At 41.4% G+C, this 18321-nt stretch overlaps 2 protein-coding genes across 5 annotated transcripts in view; one reads left to right on the top strand and one right to left on the bottom strand.

The window, feature by feature from the left end:
* Positions 1–18321, top strand: part of Cdkl5 (cyclin-dependent kinase-like 5) — a 223980-nt gene that overhangs the window by 184103 nt on the left and 21556 nt on the right. For 2 of the 4 annotated variants that reach the window (NM_001421533.1, XM_087598822.1), the window contains exon 18: positions 1562–8856. In NM_001421533.1, coding sequence (NP_001408462.1) covers positions 1562–1948 — 387 coding nt within the window. In that variant the 3' untranslated portion in view covers positions 1949–8856. Of the gene's footprint in view, positions 1–1561; positions 8857–18321 lie in introns of those variants that run through there. The other 2 variants (XM_087598823.1, XM_087598824.1) reach the window with 1 other exon arrangement.
* Positions 14251–18321, bottom strand: part of Rs1 (retinoschisin 1) — a 29752-nt gene continuing 25681 nt past the window's right edge. Inside the window, 2 exon segments of the mRNA NM_001104643.3 lie at positions 14251–15612; positions 18033–18228. Coding sequence (NP_001098113.1) covers positions 15460–15612; positions 18033–18228 — 349 coding nt within the window. The 3' untranslated portion in view covers positions 14251–15459.

Here is an 18321-nt window from a genome sequence, read left to right on the forward strand (position 1 = left end):
TGTTGTTTGCTTAGAGATTTTCAACGTGATTCAAAGTTGACCAATAGCTGAAATGCATGTGGCTTATACTATGGCACTCAGGATAAAAGAACTCTGAGTTTGCCAGCCTGTGGTATAGATTGGTTTGTTTTATGGTGTGTGTGTGTGTGTGTGTGTGTGTGTGTGTGTGTGTGTGTGTGTGTGTCTGTCTGTGTCTGTGTGTGTGTGTGTCTGTGTCTCTGTGTCTGTGTCTGTGTCTGTGTCTCTGTGTGTGTGTGTGTTGCTCTGTTGTTTGTTTTGTTTTGTTTTTTGAATCTTGGAAAGTTTCCTAAACTACCTTCAAATTTGTCATTCTCTTGTCTCACCCTCCCACGCATCTATCTAGGATTAAAGTTGTATACTGCCATTCTTGGCTTTCTATGCCTCTTCTGGTAGTGATTCTCCTGCACCTCATGCTTAACGTAGAGGAAGAAGAAAAAGTGTTGCCTTTCGCCATTGAGAAACTTGAGGCTCAGAAGTTACCTGAAAATAGTTGGCCAGTGAGGGACAGGTCTCACCTAGAACCTGGCCTTCTGTTTCCACACCAGTCTCCCTTGCACAGTGCCCTGCCCTATAGGGCCTTTGACCAGCAGACATTCTGTAGGCAGGAAATCCACTAGCCAGTATTCCTGGGAACAGTTGAAATGCTGTGTATTTTTAATGCCCAAACTGTACCGTTGCCACATCAGAAAGATGAAAATGAAACAGTAAAATACAACGTAGAACATGAAGATGTAATATCAAAAAGGGGAACTGCTATACAGTAATCTGTTGCATCTATACCTAAAACTACCTCTTCCGGCTTCTCTTGCAGCTAAATATGGTTCTATGTCCAAGTTCTATCCAGTTGTATTAATTACTGTTGCCATTGCTGTGGCAAAATATCTTCAGAGTTGGAGGGTACAGTCTATCACAATGGGAAAGGCATGACAGCAGGTCACACTATCCAGAGTCAGGAAAAAGAGAGATGAGTATCAGTGTTCAGCTCACTTTCTTCTTTTATTGAGTCAAGGATACCAGGTGCCGGGCTATTGCTGCCCACATTCAGAGTGGGTCTTCCCACCTTAGTAAAATCTCTTTGGAAACACCATCACAAACACACCCAGAGGTATATTTCCACAGGGATTCTAAGCCCAGTCATTCAACAGTTAAGATTAACCATAACACTGATGAAATATAAGTGAAGACTTATTTGGGAAGTCTTCGGAAAAAGGAGAGGCACACCATGTCTGCTGTTGTTTCTCCTTTCTGGGTCTGAAGCGTGAGAAGATGGTGAAGACAGACTGAAGCCAGATCAAAGGAGCCCTGACCGTTCCGAAGCTGTGGGTAGCTCTGCTTATTTTTTTCTAGTTTTCTAGGATTTCATTTAAAAGGCAGTGACTAAAATCTGATTTGAGGAAACACAGAGAGCAGATAGAGCTGGACTAGCCCATCCAGCCACATAGCCTCCCTCCTGCCTCTGTTTAGTTATCTTGCACTGAACTCCATGTCTTTCCATCTCTTTCTAAATTAAATCTTGTGCGTACTTTAATCTGTCCTTCAGAGCCAACCACTAAAATCCCTTCGCAAGCTGCTGCATCTTTCTTCGTCAACCAATCACCCGGCTTCTTCAGATCCTCGGTTCCAGCCGTTAACAGCTCAACAAGCCAAAAATTCCTTCTCAGAAATTCGGATTCACCCTCTGAGTCAGGCCTCTGGTGGGAGCAGCAACATCCGGCAGGAGCCTACACCAAAAGGCAGACCAGCCCTTCAGCTGCCAGGTCAGATGGATCCTGGTTGGCACGTGTCCTCTGTGACCAGGAGTGCCACAGAGGGGCCTTCCTATTCTGAACAGCTAGGTGCCAAGAGTGGGCCAAACGGGCACCCTTATAACAGAACAAATCGCTCACGAATGCCAAATCTGAATGATTTAAAAGAAACAGCCTTGTAATTTATGCTGGGATGGAGTGTGTGTGGGGGGTGGGGTGGGGGTGGGGAGACAAACCAGTTGGGAGGGGAGGGTCCAGGGTGGGCTGGGAAATGGGTTAGACCAGGGTAATAAGCCAGTATTTTCAGCTTTATGAAGGTGTGTGCAATATTGTGTGTGAGGGGGGCCATCTGGCCCCTCACAACCACAAATGCTAGTCAGGGATCTTAAGAGCCACGGGAGTTCCTTAGGGATCACCACTCCCCACAGGTCTTGTGTGAGAATGGATAGAGTGTGCCATTGAGGAAGAAGAAATTCTTGCCAGTTTCTCCCCATTACATTCCAGCTTTAGTGCAATCTCTGTTGAACTTGGGGAAGCCAGGGTGTGTCCTGGGTGCAAGGGATAGAAAAATTCATGTTGACCGATGCCCTTACCACATATTTTTTTCTGACTAGACTAAATGTGGGGTTTATTGTAATCTAGGAGTATCCCTTTGAAGGGTTAGCAGATGACTGTATGTCTTAAATTGTTTTCTAAGCTTCCATATTTGATAGGATTTGTAACATTTATTTATAATTAATATTGTACTGTTATAATCATACCTTTTATGTTATAATGTAAAGTTATTTTGAGCTGTTTGGAACATTGTGAAGCAGTGGGACAGCTACAATAGTTTCTATAAAAACTAAACAGTAACATTTATATATTGCATCAGGAGTATTTTATTCTATATATAAATATATATATGGTAAATAACTGTCTGTTTTATAAATATATTCATTTAAAGAAAGTATCGTTATGACACTATCTGCCATATTTTTATACATTTGTGATATGAAGTGAGTATTATACTTATAATAAAGGGAGTTGAATTGTGGCTACATGTGATTGTAACAGTATAAAACTTTGCTCAACTTTTTGGCCCCAGCAGTAGCCTCTAGACATGATCCTTGGTAGCAGACAAATACAGCATCTCTTTCAAGGCCCACAGGTGAAGAAGGTTGGATAAGCTAGTAAGGAGCCCAACAGGCCTCATTTCTGTCCTCAGACACTTGGCTCTCATTTGTGTCCAGGGACATTAACTGGTACACGAGAGAAGGACAGACAGACGTGGTGTGCATGGGTCTTTACCGAGAATGTGCTCTTCCACTCAGCATTAGTGTTAGAGTGTAGACCAAAGATTGCCAGTGAACATTCCTTGTTGTGAGGTTGTAAGAGGCACCTGTCTGCGGATCTTGCAAACCAGCTCTATGCTCCTGAATGCTGTCCGCCCTCCCGGAGACTCTTGCCTCCAGGTGGGATCTGAGCTATGTGTATGGCATTTCTTCTTCTAACTGCTTTGTTGTTGTTCTTGTTGTTGTTGCTCTTCTAATATATTTATAAGGCTCCTGAAGCAATTCCATATGTAAAGAAAACTGCTATGTCCTTTTTTCCTTCCCGGGACTGTCCATTTATAACAAGGTCATCGTGTACACCTGTATATACATACACTCACTCCATCCATCAGAACAGGACTACATATTTCTCTCATTTGATCACTCTCAACTCCCGAGTTACTATCAAGGATCACCAAGGCCTCTGGCCAGCAAGCATTATTCCCACCTGTCTATGGACCATCTTTGACAAAAAAAAAACAAAAACAAAAAAACAAAAACAAAAAGAACAACAAAAACAAAAAACAAAAAACTCAAACACCTCAACACCATCATCTATCAATAGTCATAGAGTTTTGAAAAGTAGTCTCTTAGCAATAAGACTTTTAGAGATCACTCCCATCCCTCAGAGAGGTAACTTTTCAGTATTTACTACTTATTCCAGAATTCTGAGAGTGTCAGTCCCCAAATAAAGTCAGCTGTCATTGAAATATGCTGAGTAACTGTTAACCCTTCCCTGAGATTTTGAGAATCATAGCACTGATGATTATGAAGATTATAAAGGTCTTAGATTCTTTGCAGCTTAAATTGTGTGCATATTGCATATTTATATAAATACTATTAATGATGTGTATTGATTATATATAGAGGTCATTTTAAGGTGCTTTTTATTTAATTTTAATAAGTATAATAGGCACTAAAATGAAACTCAACTGGATACTATCATGGAAACAATTTGATTCATTTTGCATGCTCTTGAGTTTTTTCCTATCGTTTCTGTTACCAGTTCAGTACTGTCTGGGTAGCTCTGAATTCTGGCTTTCCCCAGGCAACTCTTCAGTTACCTAAGTGAGGTAGACCCTCAGCAGTTTTTGCCTGGATGTAGTGACACTAAAAAGGTGTATATTTAACTCTTCTTTTTCTTACTAGATCTGTACCTTTGTATCCCCTGCCCCCTGCCCCCTGCAAACCAGAAACTACATTTTGTTTCCTCTGGAAAGACTTCTCACTGTGCTGTGTGCTTAGGAACTGCGAGGTCCCATTGCCATGCTGTGGCATTCGTGGCTCATCATCACCAAGGGGCTGGTTTCCCATGTTGTCACCTTTGTTAACACTGGGATCTCAGATGTTTGCAGAACATTTATATTCCTGATGGTTCTTTAAAGAAGGGCTAGAACAATTGCCTTCTACCTAGAGCAAACTAATCCTAACTAACTGATGAAGTCAACACTTAACTTTTCCTACATTCCCAGATTTGAGCCAGAAAATAGCTACAATGTTTTCAACTAGTGTTTCTGAGCTAGCTCTTTTATCCTCTTCTTAGCTCTTGTCTGTTCTGACTTTTCCTTGATCCTCAATAAGCTATAAGTGAATCTACAATCCCATTTATTCTCTTACTGCTCCCAGATGGGGGGCAGTAACATTTTCTCTCAGATCTAATGAGCCCTCTCTTAGCTTTTAACTGTCACTTCCCCTTCTGATTGGTCATTCATTGGCCTCAAAAAGATGCCATCCACGGCAGGAAGGAGTTGACTGGAAGTCACAACCCCCCCACACACATTTTCTTTAGGAGGGGGAATTGATGGCATCCATGTTCTGTTATCTGTGCCGACAGACTAGAGGACACAAAGGTTGAATTGAAGGCTTATGAAGTACTATTGCTGATTACCTTTCAAAAAGAACCTTGGTTTGACAGTGTCTCTAATTTTTCTTCTCTAGCATCCTCTTTTTCTTTCCTGAAGTTCTAAGTAAACTTTAACTGATCTTTGTTCAGTCTTAACTGACGTATAGGACACTCTCCAGGGCCCAAGACCAGAAGAGAGTGCCCAATGCCAAGAGGTTCGAGTGAGCTATCTCTCTGCAGCTGCACTTCTTAGCCAGGGCCAGTGTTGTCCACCGGGCACATTTGACAATGTCCGGAGACATTTGGTTGTCTTGGGCTACTCCCAGCATCTAGTGAGTAGAGGCCAGGGATGTTGCTAGACATCCCCCAGAGTATTTCCAGCCATTTCTACTACCAAGGTTAAGAAGTCCTGCTTGAGACCAATCCAGGCCAACCACTCTGCAGAATTTGCCTCTGGCCTTGGGCTTTCCAGGCTACATAATTGCAAGAGTGAGTCCCTTAACTTATTTAAGAATCCTCTACCACTGTTCTCAAATCTTTGCAACCTATTGTTCGTTTCCATTGTCTTGGACCTGCTAAAAGGTGCATACTTTGGGAGGAAACCAGAGTTACTTTATATATGTTTGAGAACTTAAATTCTAGATTAGCATCCTTAGAAGATCTTTCTTAGCCATGAGGCTTATATTTAGAAGCAAGCAGCAGCCTGGCAGATTGGCCTGATTTTTACCAACTGCTCAAAGGCATCATGGCTTTCAGCTGTGTCTACCGAAAGAAAATGTCTTTGTTTTTTTTTTTTTTTATTCAAGTCGTTTAATAGCTCTTTAAAAAATATTAGCATATGGCAGACTGATTAGAAGCAAAACTCTTTCTTGGTGGTTGTGACGTGGCTATTCTAGAAGTATTGTGCTGTATGCTTTGGTTAAATCTGTTTTAAAACATGCTTTAAGACTCACCATATGCAGTTGTATACTTTAATTCTAAGCAGACCTATTCTGGTCAGTCTCTAGTCATGCCGTGTATTATAAAAGTATGTTGTGGTTGTAGAGTTAGCCAGTTTAGCATGTTCCTAATCAGAAAATTAGTGGACTCCACTAGGAAATGCTATCCCATTTTCCCTTCCCAGTACCTCTTAGTTGATATCATAGTATCCTCACTTAAACTAGTCTTTAGAGTAAATAAGGAAAAAAAAGCCATTTATTTTCTTCTAGCCATGTATTGAGAATAACTCCTATGTGTATAATTTTTTCAAAGGCCAGAGGATTACTTTTCCCATATGTAGAAGGCTTTGTCCATTCTGTTCACCTAGGTCTCAGTGGTCAAAGAACTTTTGGCAAGGATGATAAGTAGCTCATTGGAAGTCGCTGCTGGGGCTCGGCTGGGACTCAGCAAAATTGCCTATCTCTTGTGCTCAGAACCTGTGTTCTGGATGACACTACTTTTTCGTTCGGAAGTTCATTGCCTACTGCATTAGAGTGGGCTATTTAACCCCACTATGTGGGTACATACAAAGATCCACAGATCCCTACTTCTGTGAACAGGGACTATGATGTTAGGTTTCACCAACCCAAGGCAGAAAGCAGTGGGATATTTATTTCCTTGCCTCCTTTAGTTCATCACTGGTAAAAGTTCCTTGAAACTCACTTATGGCTTAAGAAATAACAGTTCTGGTTTCTTTAAAAGACATTGCAGACAAGACAGGACACAAGTCAGTCATCCCCAGGAGTAGAATCTTAGGAGAAGGTCCCTACCAAATTGTAAAAGGCCAGATTACCAGAAGATAAAACAGACAAACAAATCCAGACTTGTAATTGGTTGTGGTTTCCTCTTTTGCTTCTTGACCACCCAAATTCTACAATAACTTAAGGGTCTTGTTCAACTAGAAAGCTCAATCTTAGAAACCGTGAGTGAGGAGCCATGCAAGTAAAGAAAAGCCCTTATCTGTTTGCATACACCCAAAGGGAAAAGCCAAGTGACTAGGAAACTCTGGGCCTATTGCCCATGCAATTGTTTTTTAATGCAGTGTACTATACAAGAAGGTAGACTTTGTGCAAACCCGTTTCTTACAAAAATCATTGTTGCCCACAGTGCTTTGTTCAATTCATCATCATTTGGCCAGGTCCCTACTCCACCTTTTTCCTCTCTGGGCATGACCCACCTTTCTTTCTGTTTATTGTAGGCTGTTAAATATGATCTGACCTGCTTTGTACTTTCATTCAACTGTTTACTCCCGCACTTAAGGGAGGGTTGTCTCTTGTTTTTTGCCAGAAAAATAAATAAATAAATAAAGTTGTCATAGTCTGTACGCTGGATTTGTAGGGCCAGCAGAACTGCTGGAGTGAAACTGGTTTCACTGGTAAGGCCCTTCTTCCTTTCCAAGGGTGAGCTCTCTACACCCCCTTTGATCCTCGGTCCAACTGGTCCTCCTTGGGAATCTGAAATCAGTCTCCGTGTTGTATGCAGATTAGAAGTTGCCTTGTTTGCTGCTCTTCCCAGGCAGAGTATCAGGGAGAAAGAGGCCTTATCTGTCCCTCCGTGTCCCCTCCTGTTTGGCAGACCCGCTGAGAATCCCTCAGGACTTCCTTTGGTTGGGGATGTCCCTTCCCAGAAGGCTGATGTGATTCATTTCAGGCATAGACAAGCTTGTCCTAGTGCTGTGCTTCAGGTCTAATCAGAAGAAACCCAGGAATCAAAAAGGTAGATGCCTTGACTTTTGTCCCTGTTGGGGGATTAAAGTGTTTATTGCCAGAATCATCAAAATCTCTGGTTAAACTCAGTAGAGTTTCAGAGAAAGACTATGCTTTTCCTTGTGGAGAATGTATACTCTCCATACTGGCTTCCTTTCTCCAAAAGTGGAAAGTAAAGCTCGCAGAAAATCCATTTCCCTCGGGATGATCAGTGGGTTCTTAGTCACTAGTCTCTCTCCCTCTCCTTGTTTACTCTTTTTGGTCAGTGATGGAGTTGGCCTGGGGGAGGAGCAGCCTATGTGGTGACAGAAAGAAATAGATTCTCACTGTAAACTTGCATTGATGAACAGAGACAATTAAGCCAAACGAAACAGTTACCCCAGAGTTCTAGCTCCAAGAATTGCTTTGTGCCACACTGAATTCAGGTCGTTATTCTGTATATATTTATATCATTTTCAGAGCGTCTTCAGTCTTTACTAAGTTTGAAGGGTATGGTTTTCTGGAAAGACACAGGGCAGGGCGACACTGAGATCCCTGTACCTTCTTAAAGACAAAGATTGTGATAAGCCAGAGGGATATGCCATCTGATGTGCGGTAGATGGAAATCAGTGGACATTCTTAATTGCATAGACTTTATAATCTACTATATAAAGTGTAATCCATACTTTTTACTGTGGCAAGGGTGTGATGTGGTTGTTAATCTTTTTAATTTTTGAATCCAAACTGAATTTAAAGTGTTGAATACTTACAATTCCTCACAAGCTAATTATGAACCATTTGTAAAGTGTTTCTATAACTCTTTGTATCATGTGTTGGTACATCGTATCAAGTTTTTTCTGGCATGTATCCCATTCTAAACTTCTGTAAAATTTCTATTGTTGCTGTACATATTCTACACATATCTACTCTGTGGTAACCTTCATTAACAGCATGAAGTGGTTAATTTTTACTGAGCACAATGTATTTTTGAATGGATCTTCCCACATGTCTTTAATAAAATGCAGATTTTGCACTGATGTGACTGCCAGGCTTTCCCCATTTTGAGCACTGTGGTCCTTCTTGCCTTTGAACAGCGAGCAGCTCCATTCTAATTCTTCCTTGGTAAACAAGAATATATGTTCGAATGCAAATGACGGGCAATAGGCCTTTGAAGTTGTAATCACTTTAAATGAGTGAAATTGATGTAAAACAAAGCAAATCCTGTTACTTAATGATTTTTTTTTTCTATTTATAAAGTTCTTTTCCCCTTATGGCATTGTGAACACTGCTTTCTTTCACACTGAGTGTTGTCATTTATATAGTTTGTTGACTGCTCACTTAGTCTCTTGAGGATAAAGAGATGCTGAGCTGGTGTGCTTAGTACAGCAAAGAAAGAAAAGATGGTCAGCTGTGGAAGATTGCTTCTTGTTCTAGAGCAGGGATTGGCAAACTGTTTCAGAAAAGTCCAGTAGTAAATGTGGTTTGGGGCTCTGTGGCCTCCACAGAACTCTGCATACAGCGCAGAAACGATTAGATAATATACACAGACAAAACCAACTGATGGCTAATTTGGGCCAACTGTGCATGCTCTCCTGAGCCAGAGGGATTAATACTACTGGACTACTCTGAGTCAAAAGGGACATGACTGGACACAGGAAAAGTCTGCGGCACAATGGCTATATCTTTTCAGTTTATCATCCATATGGAAGCATGGCTGTGCACTGCTGTGTGGGGGACAGTACTTCAAACTCGGGGTACTTTATACATCAGTTGTTTTCCAGTTTTATAACTTTCTTCAAAGGGGGGCAAGAGCTGAAATTCAGAACTTCATATTCTATGTGTCTGTCTCTGTGTGAGTGTAGACGTGTATGTGTCACAGCAAGCATGTGGAGGGCAGAGGACCCTGTTTCATGAGAAAGGAAAGCTGAATCGAGTGTATGGGTTGGTTGGTTGGTTTTGCTTCATTTTTGGAATGATCTCGTGGAGCTCTCCGACTCACAAGTAGCTGAGGATAATACTGAACCCCTGAACATCTTGCCTCCACTTCCCAAGGGCACGAACCACCATGCCTTGTTCAACAGCCTTTTCTGAAAGCCCACACTAATACATGTGCCGTCTTCCATCACTTCTCCAGTGAGTAGTGACTGAATCGACTAAAGAATGAAGCAGTTCAATGAAATAACATATTGGACATCCAGGGATGCTGGCGAAGTGGTTAGATGGCCTTAGTGGATTTATCACTAACTCTAGCATGACCTAAGACAACATACTTAATTAGCTACCCAGTACCTCAGTTTCTTTGCCTTTAAATGCTCACACTGCTAGTACTTATAATGCAGGCTTGTTGCTAGGGTCTAATGGGATGTTGCTAAACCTTTAACAGAATTTCAGTAAATACATTTATTTATATTTTCCCCTAGAAGTTGGGAAGGGAAGCTAGAGAGATTGATTACTCATTAAGAAAACTTGCTGCTCCTCCAGAGGGCATAGGTTCAGTTCTCAGTACACAGATTGGGTAGCTCACAACTACCTGTAACTCCAGCTCCAGTAGCTCAAATGTCCTCTTTATTGGCCTCCACAGGACAGGTCTCTCTCTCTCTCTCTCTCTCTCTCTCTCTATATATATATATATATATATATATATATATATATATATATATATGTATATATGTATATATGTGTGTGTGTGTGTGTGTGTGTGTGTGTGTGTGTGTATCCACCCCCCCCCCCAGCGAAGGAAGGAGCTGAGAGTTCTATATCTTGATCCAGGCAGCAAGGAGGAGAATCTCAAAGCCCACTCCCACAGTGACACACTTCCTCTAACATGGATACACCTACTCCATCAAGGCCACACCTCCCTGGGCCAAGCATATTCAAACCACCACACCATATAACCTCCCACATCAAGTACCAGGATTACTTCTACATTATTTAATGTTTAACAATTAACTAAAATTATGTAAAGTGTTGTGCTTTACCATAATGTTTTGTTGTGGTCTGCATGCTGCAGAGAGAACTTAATAAAAGAGTATTTGCCTAGCATGTAGCAGACACCCTGGGTTATGCCCTCAAACCATAAACAATAAAATCATCCATGTATAACCCAAAGTCTAGTATTAAAAATAAACAAAATATGTTAAGATAGGAATGACTTTGCTCTGTTATATAATCTTTATTGAATTAGTCACCCCTAAAAGAAATAATATTGCAAACACTTTTTGTTTAATAGGAAGATTCTGTTTCAGATTTACTTTAATTACACACACACACACACACCACACACATTCTAAGGCAAAAAAATGAAGAAAATGCTAACATTTTCATTAACTATTGAAAGAAAATTACCTACAGATAATATTTTGCAGATCTTAGTGTCTCATTGTTTATTCAATTCCGAAATTGAAAGCATTTTTCATTGTGAGACCCCTGGCTGGTTTCTTTACAGATATACTTACTTAGAAATTTAAGGAACACAGAATAGTTAGCTTAATCTTGAAACATACCAAAATTGGAAGGTTTATATGTCCTAATTTTGCAACTCACTACAATGCTATAGTAATGAAGACTTTGAGGTAATAGGATTATGAGGCCTGGCATAAACCTTGATATTGTTGATCAGTTGTTTTTGGAAGAATACAAAGACCATTTACTGTGGTGAACAATTTCAACAGAAGTTACCATGACAGCTGCATATTGATACCCAAAGATTGAAATTAGACTCTTGCTTTATAACTATTCACAAAGAGTTAAAACTTAAAAAAAATTTTAAAAGAATTTTAAAAACTTTAAAAGAAAACACAAGAGTAATTCTTCTTGACCTTGGGTTTGACTGTAGTTTCTCAGATAATACACCAAAAAGGGAAAGAGGAAAGTTGGACTTCATTAAAATCTTGTATTTGTTGTGCTTCAAAGGTCTTCACCAAGAGAGTTTTTAAAGAGAAAGTCCAGGTGTGATGATGAATACCTGTAATCTCAGAACTTGGGAGGCCGAGACAGAAGGATCTTTGAAAGTTCCAGGCTAGCCAGGGCTACATAGTGAGACCCTGTTGCAAAATCAAACCAAGACAACGACAAGAAGAAAAACAGGATGGAAGAAATGTTTGCCTAAGAGAATTGTATATAGAACATCCAAAGAACTCTTAATGGATCTGAGGATTAAAATTTTTAAATGGGCAAGGATCTAAGTAGACCTTTCTCCAAAAAATATGTAATCAGTTTCTTGAAAAGATGGTCGGAGTTGGGGATTTAGCTCAGTGGTAGAGCACTTGCCTAGCAAGCGCAAGGTCCTGGGTTCGGTCCCCAGCTCCGAAAAAAAAGAAAAAGAAAAAAAAAAAAGAAAAGATGGTCAAGAACATTGGTTATTAAAGAAATGCAAATCAAAACTCATCAGACAATGGTACTTCACCCATACTAGGATGGGGCTAATGAAATACAAGAAGCATTGCTGAAGATGTGGAGAAACTGAAACCTTTATACATTGCTAGTGGGAACAGAAAATGGTACAGCCACCTGGGGAAGTAGTTCTTTATAAGAATAAGCAGAGAGTCGCCAAGCGACCCAACAATTCTAGGTATGTTTATGCTCAAGATAAAACATGTCCACGTATACATTTTTATGTAGCAGAATTATTCACAATAGCCCCAAAGTGGAAACCACCCCAATGCATGGATAAATCATAATAGAATACCCTATACAGAATGTTTAATGAGAAGGAAGAAGTACTTCTCTAACACATGGTCTTTAAAACCACAACGATAAGTACAAGAAACAAGTCATAAACTACTATATATCATAAGATTCCATATATATGGAGAAATTCCCAGAACAGGAAAAATCTACATACAAATAGCAAATGGATTCCAAGTAACCTAGAGCTGGTGTGGATGATGGCTCATGGCTAAAGGATTCTCTTGGGGGTGATAAGAATAGTCTAAAGTTACTCGTGGTAATGATTGTGCAAGTCTGGATATACTGTATTGAATTATACACCTCAAATGAATAAGGACTATTTATGTGATGTTAATAAAACAATTACAAAACAAATTTATGGTATGATTTTTATTTGGTGACTATTTATCCCTGCCTTGTACCATTATGTTATTTTTCCCCTGAGCAGTATTCTTAAGTTATTTCCATTTTCTCTAACAATTACTCAGTGTGGTGAGAAAAGTAACTCAGTTTTCCAAATAAGGGTCTGCTTTCAGGAATGTTATCAAAAATGTGCACAAAATGAGACCGTCTCACAAAACAATCCATCAAATGATCTTGGATATCACATTCTTCTCAGTGAATGGAACAACTTTTTTACAAGCCTCAAATTTCCTACCTAGTGTTTTGGAGTTCCACAAGTGAGTGTGCGTGTGTGTGCGCGCGCGCGCGCGCGTGTGTGTGTGTGTGTGTGTGTGTGTGTGTGTGTGTGTGTGGCCTTGGCTGACCTGGAACTTGTTATGCAGACCATGTCTTGAATTCACAGGGATCCACCTGTCTGTGTCTCCCCAGTGCTAGGAAAAGATGGAAGACACAAGTCTGGCCATCCAACGTCATTTTGGTGTGAGTCCATTTAACCCCCCTTAATATCTGGAAATAGAAAATAGCTCGGAGCAAAGAACTGCTAGCCAAGGCCACACTGTATTTATGAGGCCAAGACCTTGTCTTTGAACAGTTCTCATTCTCAGCTTCTCCCCACATGCCTTTTGGACCCTCACCCAGTTAACAGGCTCTCCCAGAAAAGAGCCTCAGACCCAGCCTGAGCTACAGATGGAAATGAGATGGAAACCAGTAGTCATTCTCTCAGGCTCCAAAGCTCTGACTAAATGAGCTACTCCTGCCAGAGAAAGACTACCCAAAGAGGTTTCAAATGTCATGTCTGAGTAAGCATGTTTGGGTGGGCAAGATGGGGAAAAGCCTTTCAGAGAGAAGCCATAGGCTTTTTGTGGTTTTGGTTTTGTTTGTTTTTGGTTTTTTTTTTTGTTTTTGTTGTTGTTGTTGTTGTTTTTTACTCATATGTTTGAATGAAAAAAGAAAAAGAAAAAGGAAAGGAACGTGACTTGTCCTAGATACGGTAGAGGAGAGAGTCTAGTGTACATATGTGGGAGAGCATCATCAGAGGCAGGGACATCTGGGAGAGACCAGAGTGAACATGAGCAGACTGAGCTGGGCCTTGTGATGAGAGGAGGGAGGGAAAGAGAGAGGGGAGAGCAGGGGAATCAAGTACAGCAGCCAGGAGGCCCAAAGGTACAAAGAGAAAGGGTAACCAAAATGGCTAGATTATATGGGGAAAAACATCCCCACCCCGTGGGCTGAAGAGTTCAGAGTAGGGGGCGGGGTATGCTAGCTAGGAGGACCTGGTAGGGGTTGAGGGATGCTGAGAGAACATTAATTAGGCACCTCTTCCAGGTATCCCAGGTTTGAAACATAGCAGTGTTTGTGTGTGTATGTGTGCATGTTGGACAGATATCTGGTATCTTTCTCAATTGCTCTTCGCTTTAGTTTTGAGACAGGATCTGTCTGTGTACGCGCAGCTTACTGACTGGCGAACATGCTCTAGGAATCCTCCTATCTCTGCCTGCCTACTAGTTCTGGATTTACAGGTGTGTCCCTCCATGCCTGGTCATTTTTGTTTTCTGTCTTTTCTTGGAACAAGGTCTCACTGTGTAGCCTCGGCTAGCTTGGAACTGGTATATAGACCAGGCTGGCCCTGAATTTAGATCTGCTTGCCTCTGCCTTCTAAATACTGAGATTAAAGGCATGTTCCATACCTGTCCATAGCTAGCTTTTCACATGCATTCTAGAAATATAAATTCAAGTCCCTATGCTTGCACAGCAGAAACTCTGCCTACTGAGCCATCCCTATATAGTTCTGTATGATAGGAGCCCTGACCCCTTCCCCCAAAGCATGATCTCTTCCCAGTAGCCAGATAGGTGGTTTGTCTCCACTGATTTCCAAGCCTGTTTAATTTCTGGAAAACTGTAGCCAAAGATAAAGAAGGTGTGATGTATTCTAGTCATTTGGGCTTCCTCAGTATAAGGGAAACCTCACTACCCACACACATATAGTCTGCCCCTTGCATTCATCTCCTGGCAACCACAGAAGGGCACATTGGGGAAAGGCTGTAGAATGGAGTTTATGCAAAAGGAGCTCCAACTGGCCCACATTCCCTCAATCCTGTGGATAAAAGCCCAAACCCCTTCAAGGCAAAAGCAATTCCAGGAAGGGGAAGCCTTGACTGCTTGGTTAGTTGGTTAGTTGATTGGTTAGTTAGTTAGTTGATTGGTTAGTTGGTTAGTGTTTACAGACTCTTGGGCCACACACCAGGCTTCCTTCTGCTGTCTTCATGCCCATGTTCTTGTCTCCAGGCCTCTCTAGTGGGGATTTCATGAACGTGTTCAAGTGAAGCTTTGCAGAAGAGTATGTTCCTCTTCTGAATGTGCTAAGAGCCAAAAAGAATTTTCAAATTATCAGAGCTGCTTTGTGTTCCCCTGGGTCTGTACCTTTGACAGTATCACTGAGACAAAGAGAAAAAGACACGGAGCCAGAAGTGCAAATTACCCCTGCTATTTGGGTTTGTGTAAGAAAATTGGTTTGAGGGATATTTTCTTTGCTCTTATTTTCTTTGGCGCTGAGTTGAGGAAAAGCTTCTCTCTCTCTCTCTCTCTCTCTCTCTCTCTCTCTCTCTCTCTCCCTCTCTCCCTTTCCCTCTGTCTCTCTTGTTGAAATTTGAAACTATCTTTTAAAAAGTAAAATATTGTCTACCAGATCTACATTTGTAAAGTGCTTATAAGATCTAGCCCCATTCATCAAAGTGGTATTTCAAGGTGACTCTCCTCTCCCCCAAGCTTTCCCTGCAAGTGGCAGGACTGAGCTGAACTAGGCATCAGGCACACTTGCTGGCACACTCAAGCAGCTCCATCCGGATGGCAATTCGGACATGCCAGCCTAGAGGGATCAGTCGGATGAAGCGGGAAATAATGGGGGGCCTCAGTAAGTTCTGGACTGTAGAACTCCGGTCGGAGTTTCCATAGAAGACCTAAACAGAAAGAGAAAACCTGGTCAGTATCACAATAGAGAAAGGAAAAGGAAAAATGACTTCTGACTAAAGCTTTTGTGTGTGTGTGTGTGTGGGTGTGTGTGTGTGTGTGTGTGTGTGTGTGTGTGTGTGTGTGTGTGTGTATGCCTGTAGTGCCATGTTCTTGTATGTGCTGAGCAAGCAGTCTACCACAACATCATATGCCCAGCTCTCAATTAAACTGCTCATTAGCTGCTTTCCGTCCTCACAGATAATCCTATTGGATGGTTGCTAGAATATGCATCTTGACTTTTTTAACCAATTTTCATTTCTATCCTTTGCACTTTGACAGAAGGTTTTGAAAGGGTCCATATCATACAAGATAGCTGTTCATATGGTCCAAAGATATCCGAGTTGTACGCAAGTCAAATCTTGTGTCTGGCTCTGAAGTTGGAAGCCAAAGCTTGAATGTATATATTTTATTTCCTTTGATACAAGTGACAAGTACCTTTTAGGCCTGGAAAAAAATATATTTTAACAAACAGGCAAAAACTAGAGGGAAAATTCTGGAAAGGAGAAGGTAGTGTTGACATAAAGAGATAAAAGGCTTTAATGTTTTTCAGGAGGCAATGTAAGATGTCGCAGACGCTTTACAGTAGTTCTGAAGAAATCACTGTTAGCACTCTTTCCGGGGTCACAGTGTTCTGCTCTGTGACATAGAGCATTTCATTTCCTCCTCTAACTTTCTCCTAAAATCGTTTAATGGCTGCACTTAGCTTTAGCCATCCACAAAACAGGTGTACCTTGTTTACATCCATCTTGCCTTTCTCCCTAGCAACAGGGCACGAGCTGCCCTCTCATGCTGTTTGTCCTTGAGTGTATTCAACTCAGAAGCAGGTGAAGATGGGGGTTCCTGAAATCCGACCTGAGGCCTCATGAATGGAGTGGAGTGCCTCCTTCAGAGCACCATCAAGGCCTTCTAAGCACAAGGCTGGAAAATGAAGTCTAATGTCTTTTGGAAAATGCAACTTTAGTAAAGGCCAGAAAGTGAAAGTTTGAGGTGCTGGACATGTGGCCCAGTTGGTAGTGTGCTTGACTGACAAGGATAAAAGCTGAGTTCTGATCCCCAGCAGTATGGAAACTGATGATGGGACATACTACAATCCCAGCACTCAAGATGGACAGAGGCAGGAGGATCAGAAGTTTAGGGTTGTCTTGAGCCACATAGCAAATTGGAGACCAGCATGGGATGCATGAAAAATGTCTCCAAAAAAAAAGCATTAAAATGGATTTCCCATTGTGTCAAACTCCTCAAAACCTCAGACCTCAACCCATGAACGTCTTACTGTGCAAGTTGTCACCTTGGACTATAAGGCCTTCTGATTATTAGTCACACATGCCTACTCAACTTGATTAAATGTCAAGAATAGGCTTAGGAGACCTGGATGTGGGGGAATGTGCCTGTAATCCCAGCATTTGGGAGAGTGAGCCAGAAGGATGAGGACCAGTCTATGCTGCACACCGAGAGGACACACGTAGGAAGTAGCCTGAAGAATTCCTTGCTATTGTGAAAAAAAAAGGTACCATTTTCAAACAGCTAAGTGAGTTTTCAATTCATTTTTTTATGGATCACAAAGACATCCAGGAGCTTAACGTGTTAGTTCATAGTGAAGATCTAGATAGAACTCAGTCCTCAAGGATTAATAGAGTGTGTCTGGACTGGCACCATCTTTTAAAGGGCCACTTAGGCTATTAGTATTAATGTATGTTACTATTACCCATTACTAACATTTTCAAACCTGTTTTTAGTATTTCTTTTATTATTATGCATATCTATGTGCGTCTGTGTCTGGCCATGTATAAGGGAGTGCAGAAGTCCTTGGAAGTCAGAGCATCTGATCTCTTGGAACTGGGGTTATAGAATGTTGTGATCTGAGTACTGGGACCTGGATTGTGGTTCTGTGCAAGACAGTATGTGTTCTTAACCACAGAGCCATCTCTCTAGCCTCAAAGAGGCTCACTTACTGGGCTTCCAAAAGGTTTGAAGCTGTCAGTCTCAGTCAATAGTAAGAAGCAACCATTAACTGTACAAGTAAGTGATAACAGGTGAGCCAGGCCCATGGAGCCCCACAATCAACGTTTGAGTGAGTTTGGAACTGTCCAAATTGCCAGAGTAGTATTCTCAAGAGACTATATGCCAATTCTGAGAACTAGAAAAATACTTTTTTTTTTTTGCACAAAAGACCAACATTAATTTACAAACTGCTAGTCTCACAGACCACATCTGGAAAAAGAGCAAATGTATGGTGAAGAAGGCACACAGGTGACCCAACATGCAGAGGGGTCAGTGCTCTGACAGAGACATGGACAGCGGGAGCATAGGGATGGGGCAAGCCTCAGGGGGTGTGAGCTGAAGCTGACTTGGAGTGACCTCCACTTACCCGATTGTTTCCAGTCTGATCCTTATAGTAAATCCAGTTCAGGCGTTCATCAGTCCTATATTGCACACTGTACTTGGTCATCCACTCATCTATGTCACAGCGTCCTTGGGTAAGGATCCCCGAAATCACCTTGATCTCCTTCAAATCTATCTGTAACCACTGGCTACTGTCCTGATACTTGGAAAGCCAAGCACACCTGCCAGGAACACATCAAATTATCAGGAATCATCTATACATATGGCTGTGAAAAGCCAACAGGTGCTGAGTTTTGAGGGGTTACTAGCATCAA

Source organism: Rattus norvegicus, chromosome X (assembly GCF_021556685.1).
Source record: "Rattus norvegicus strain SHRSP/BbbUtx chromosome X, alternate assembly SHRSP_T2T, whole genome shotgun sequence".
In the NCBI taxonomy this organism is placed as follows: domain Eukaryota; kingdom Metazoa; phylum Chordata; class Mammalia; order Rodentia; family Muridae; genus Rattus; species Rattus norvegicus.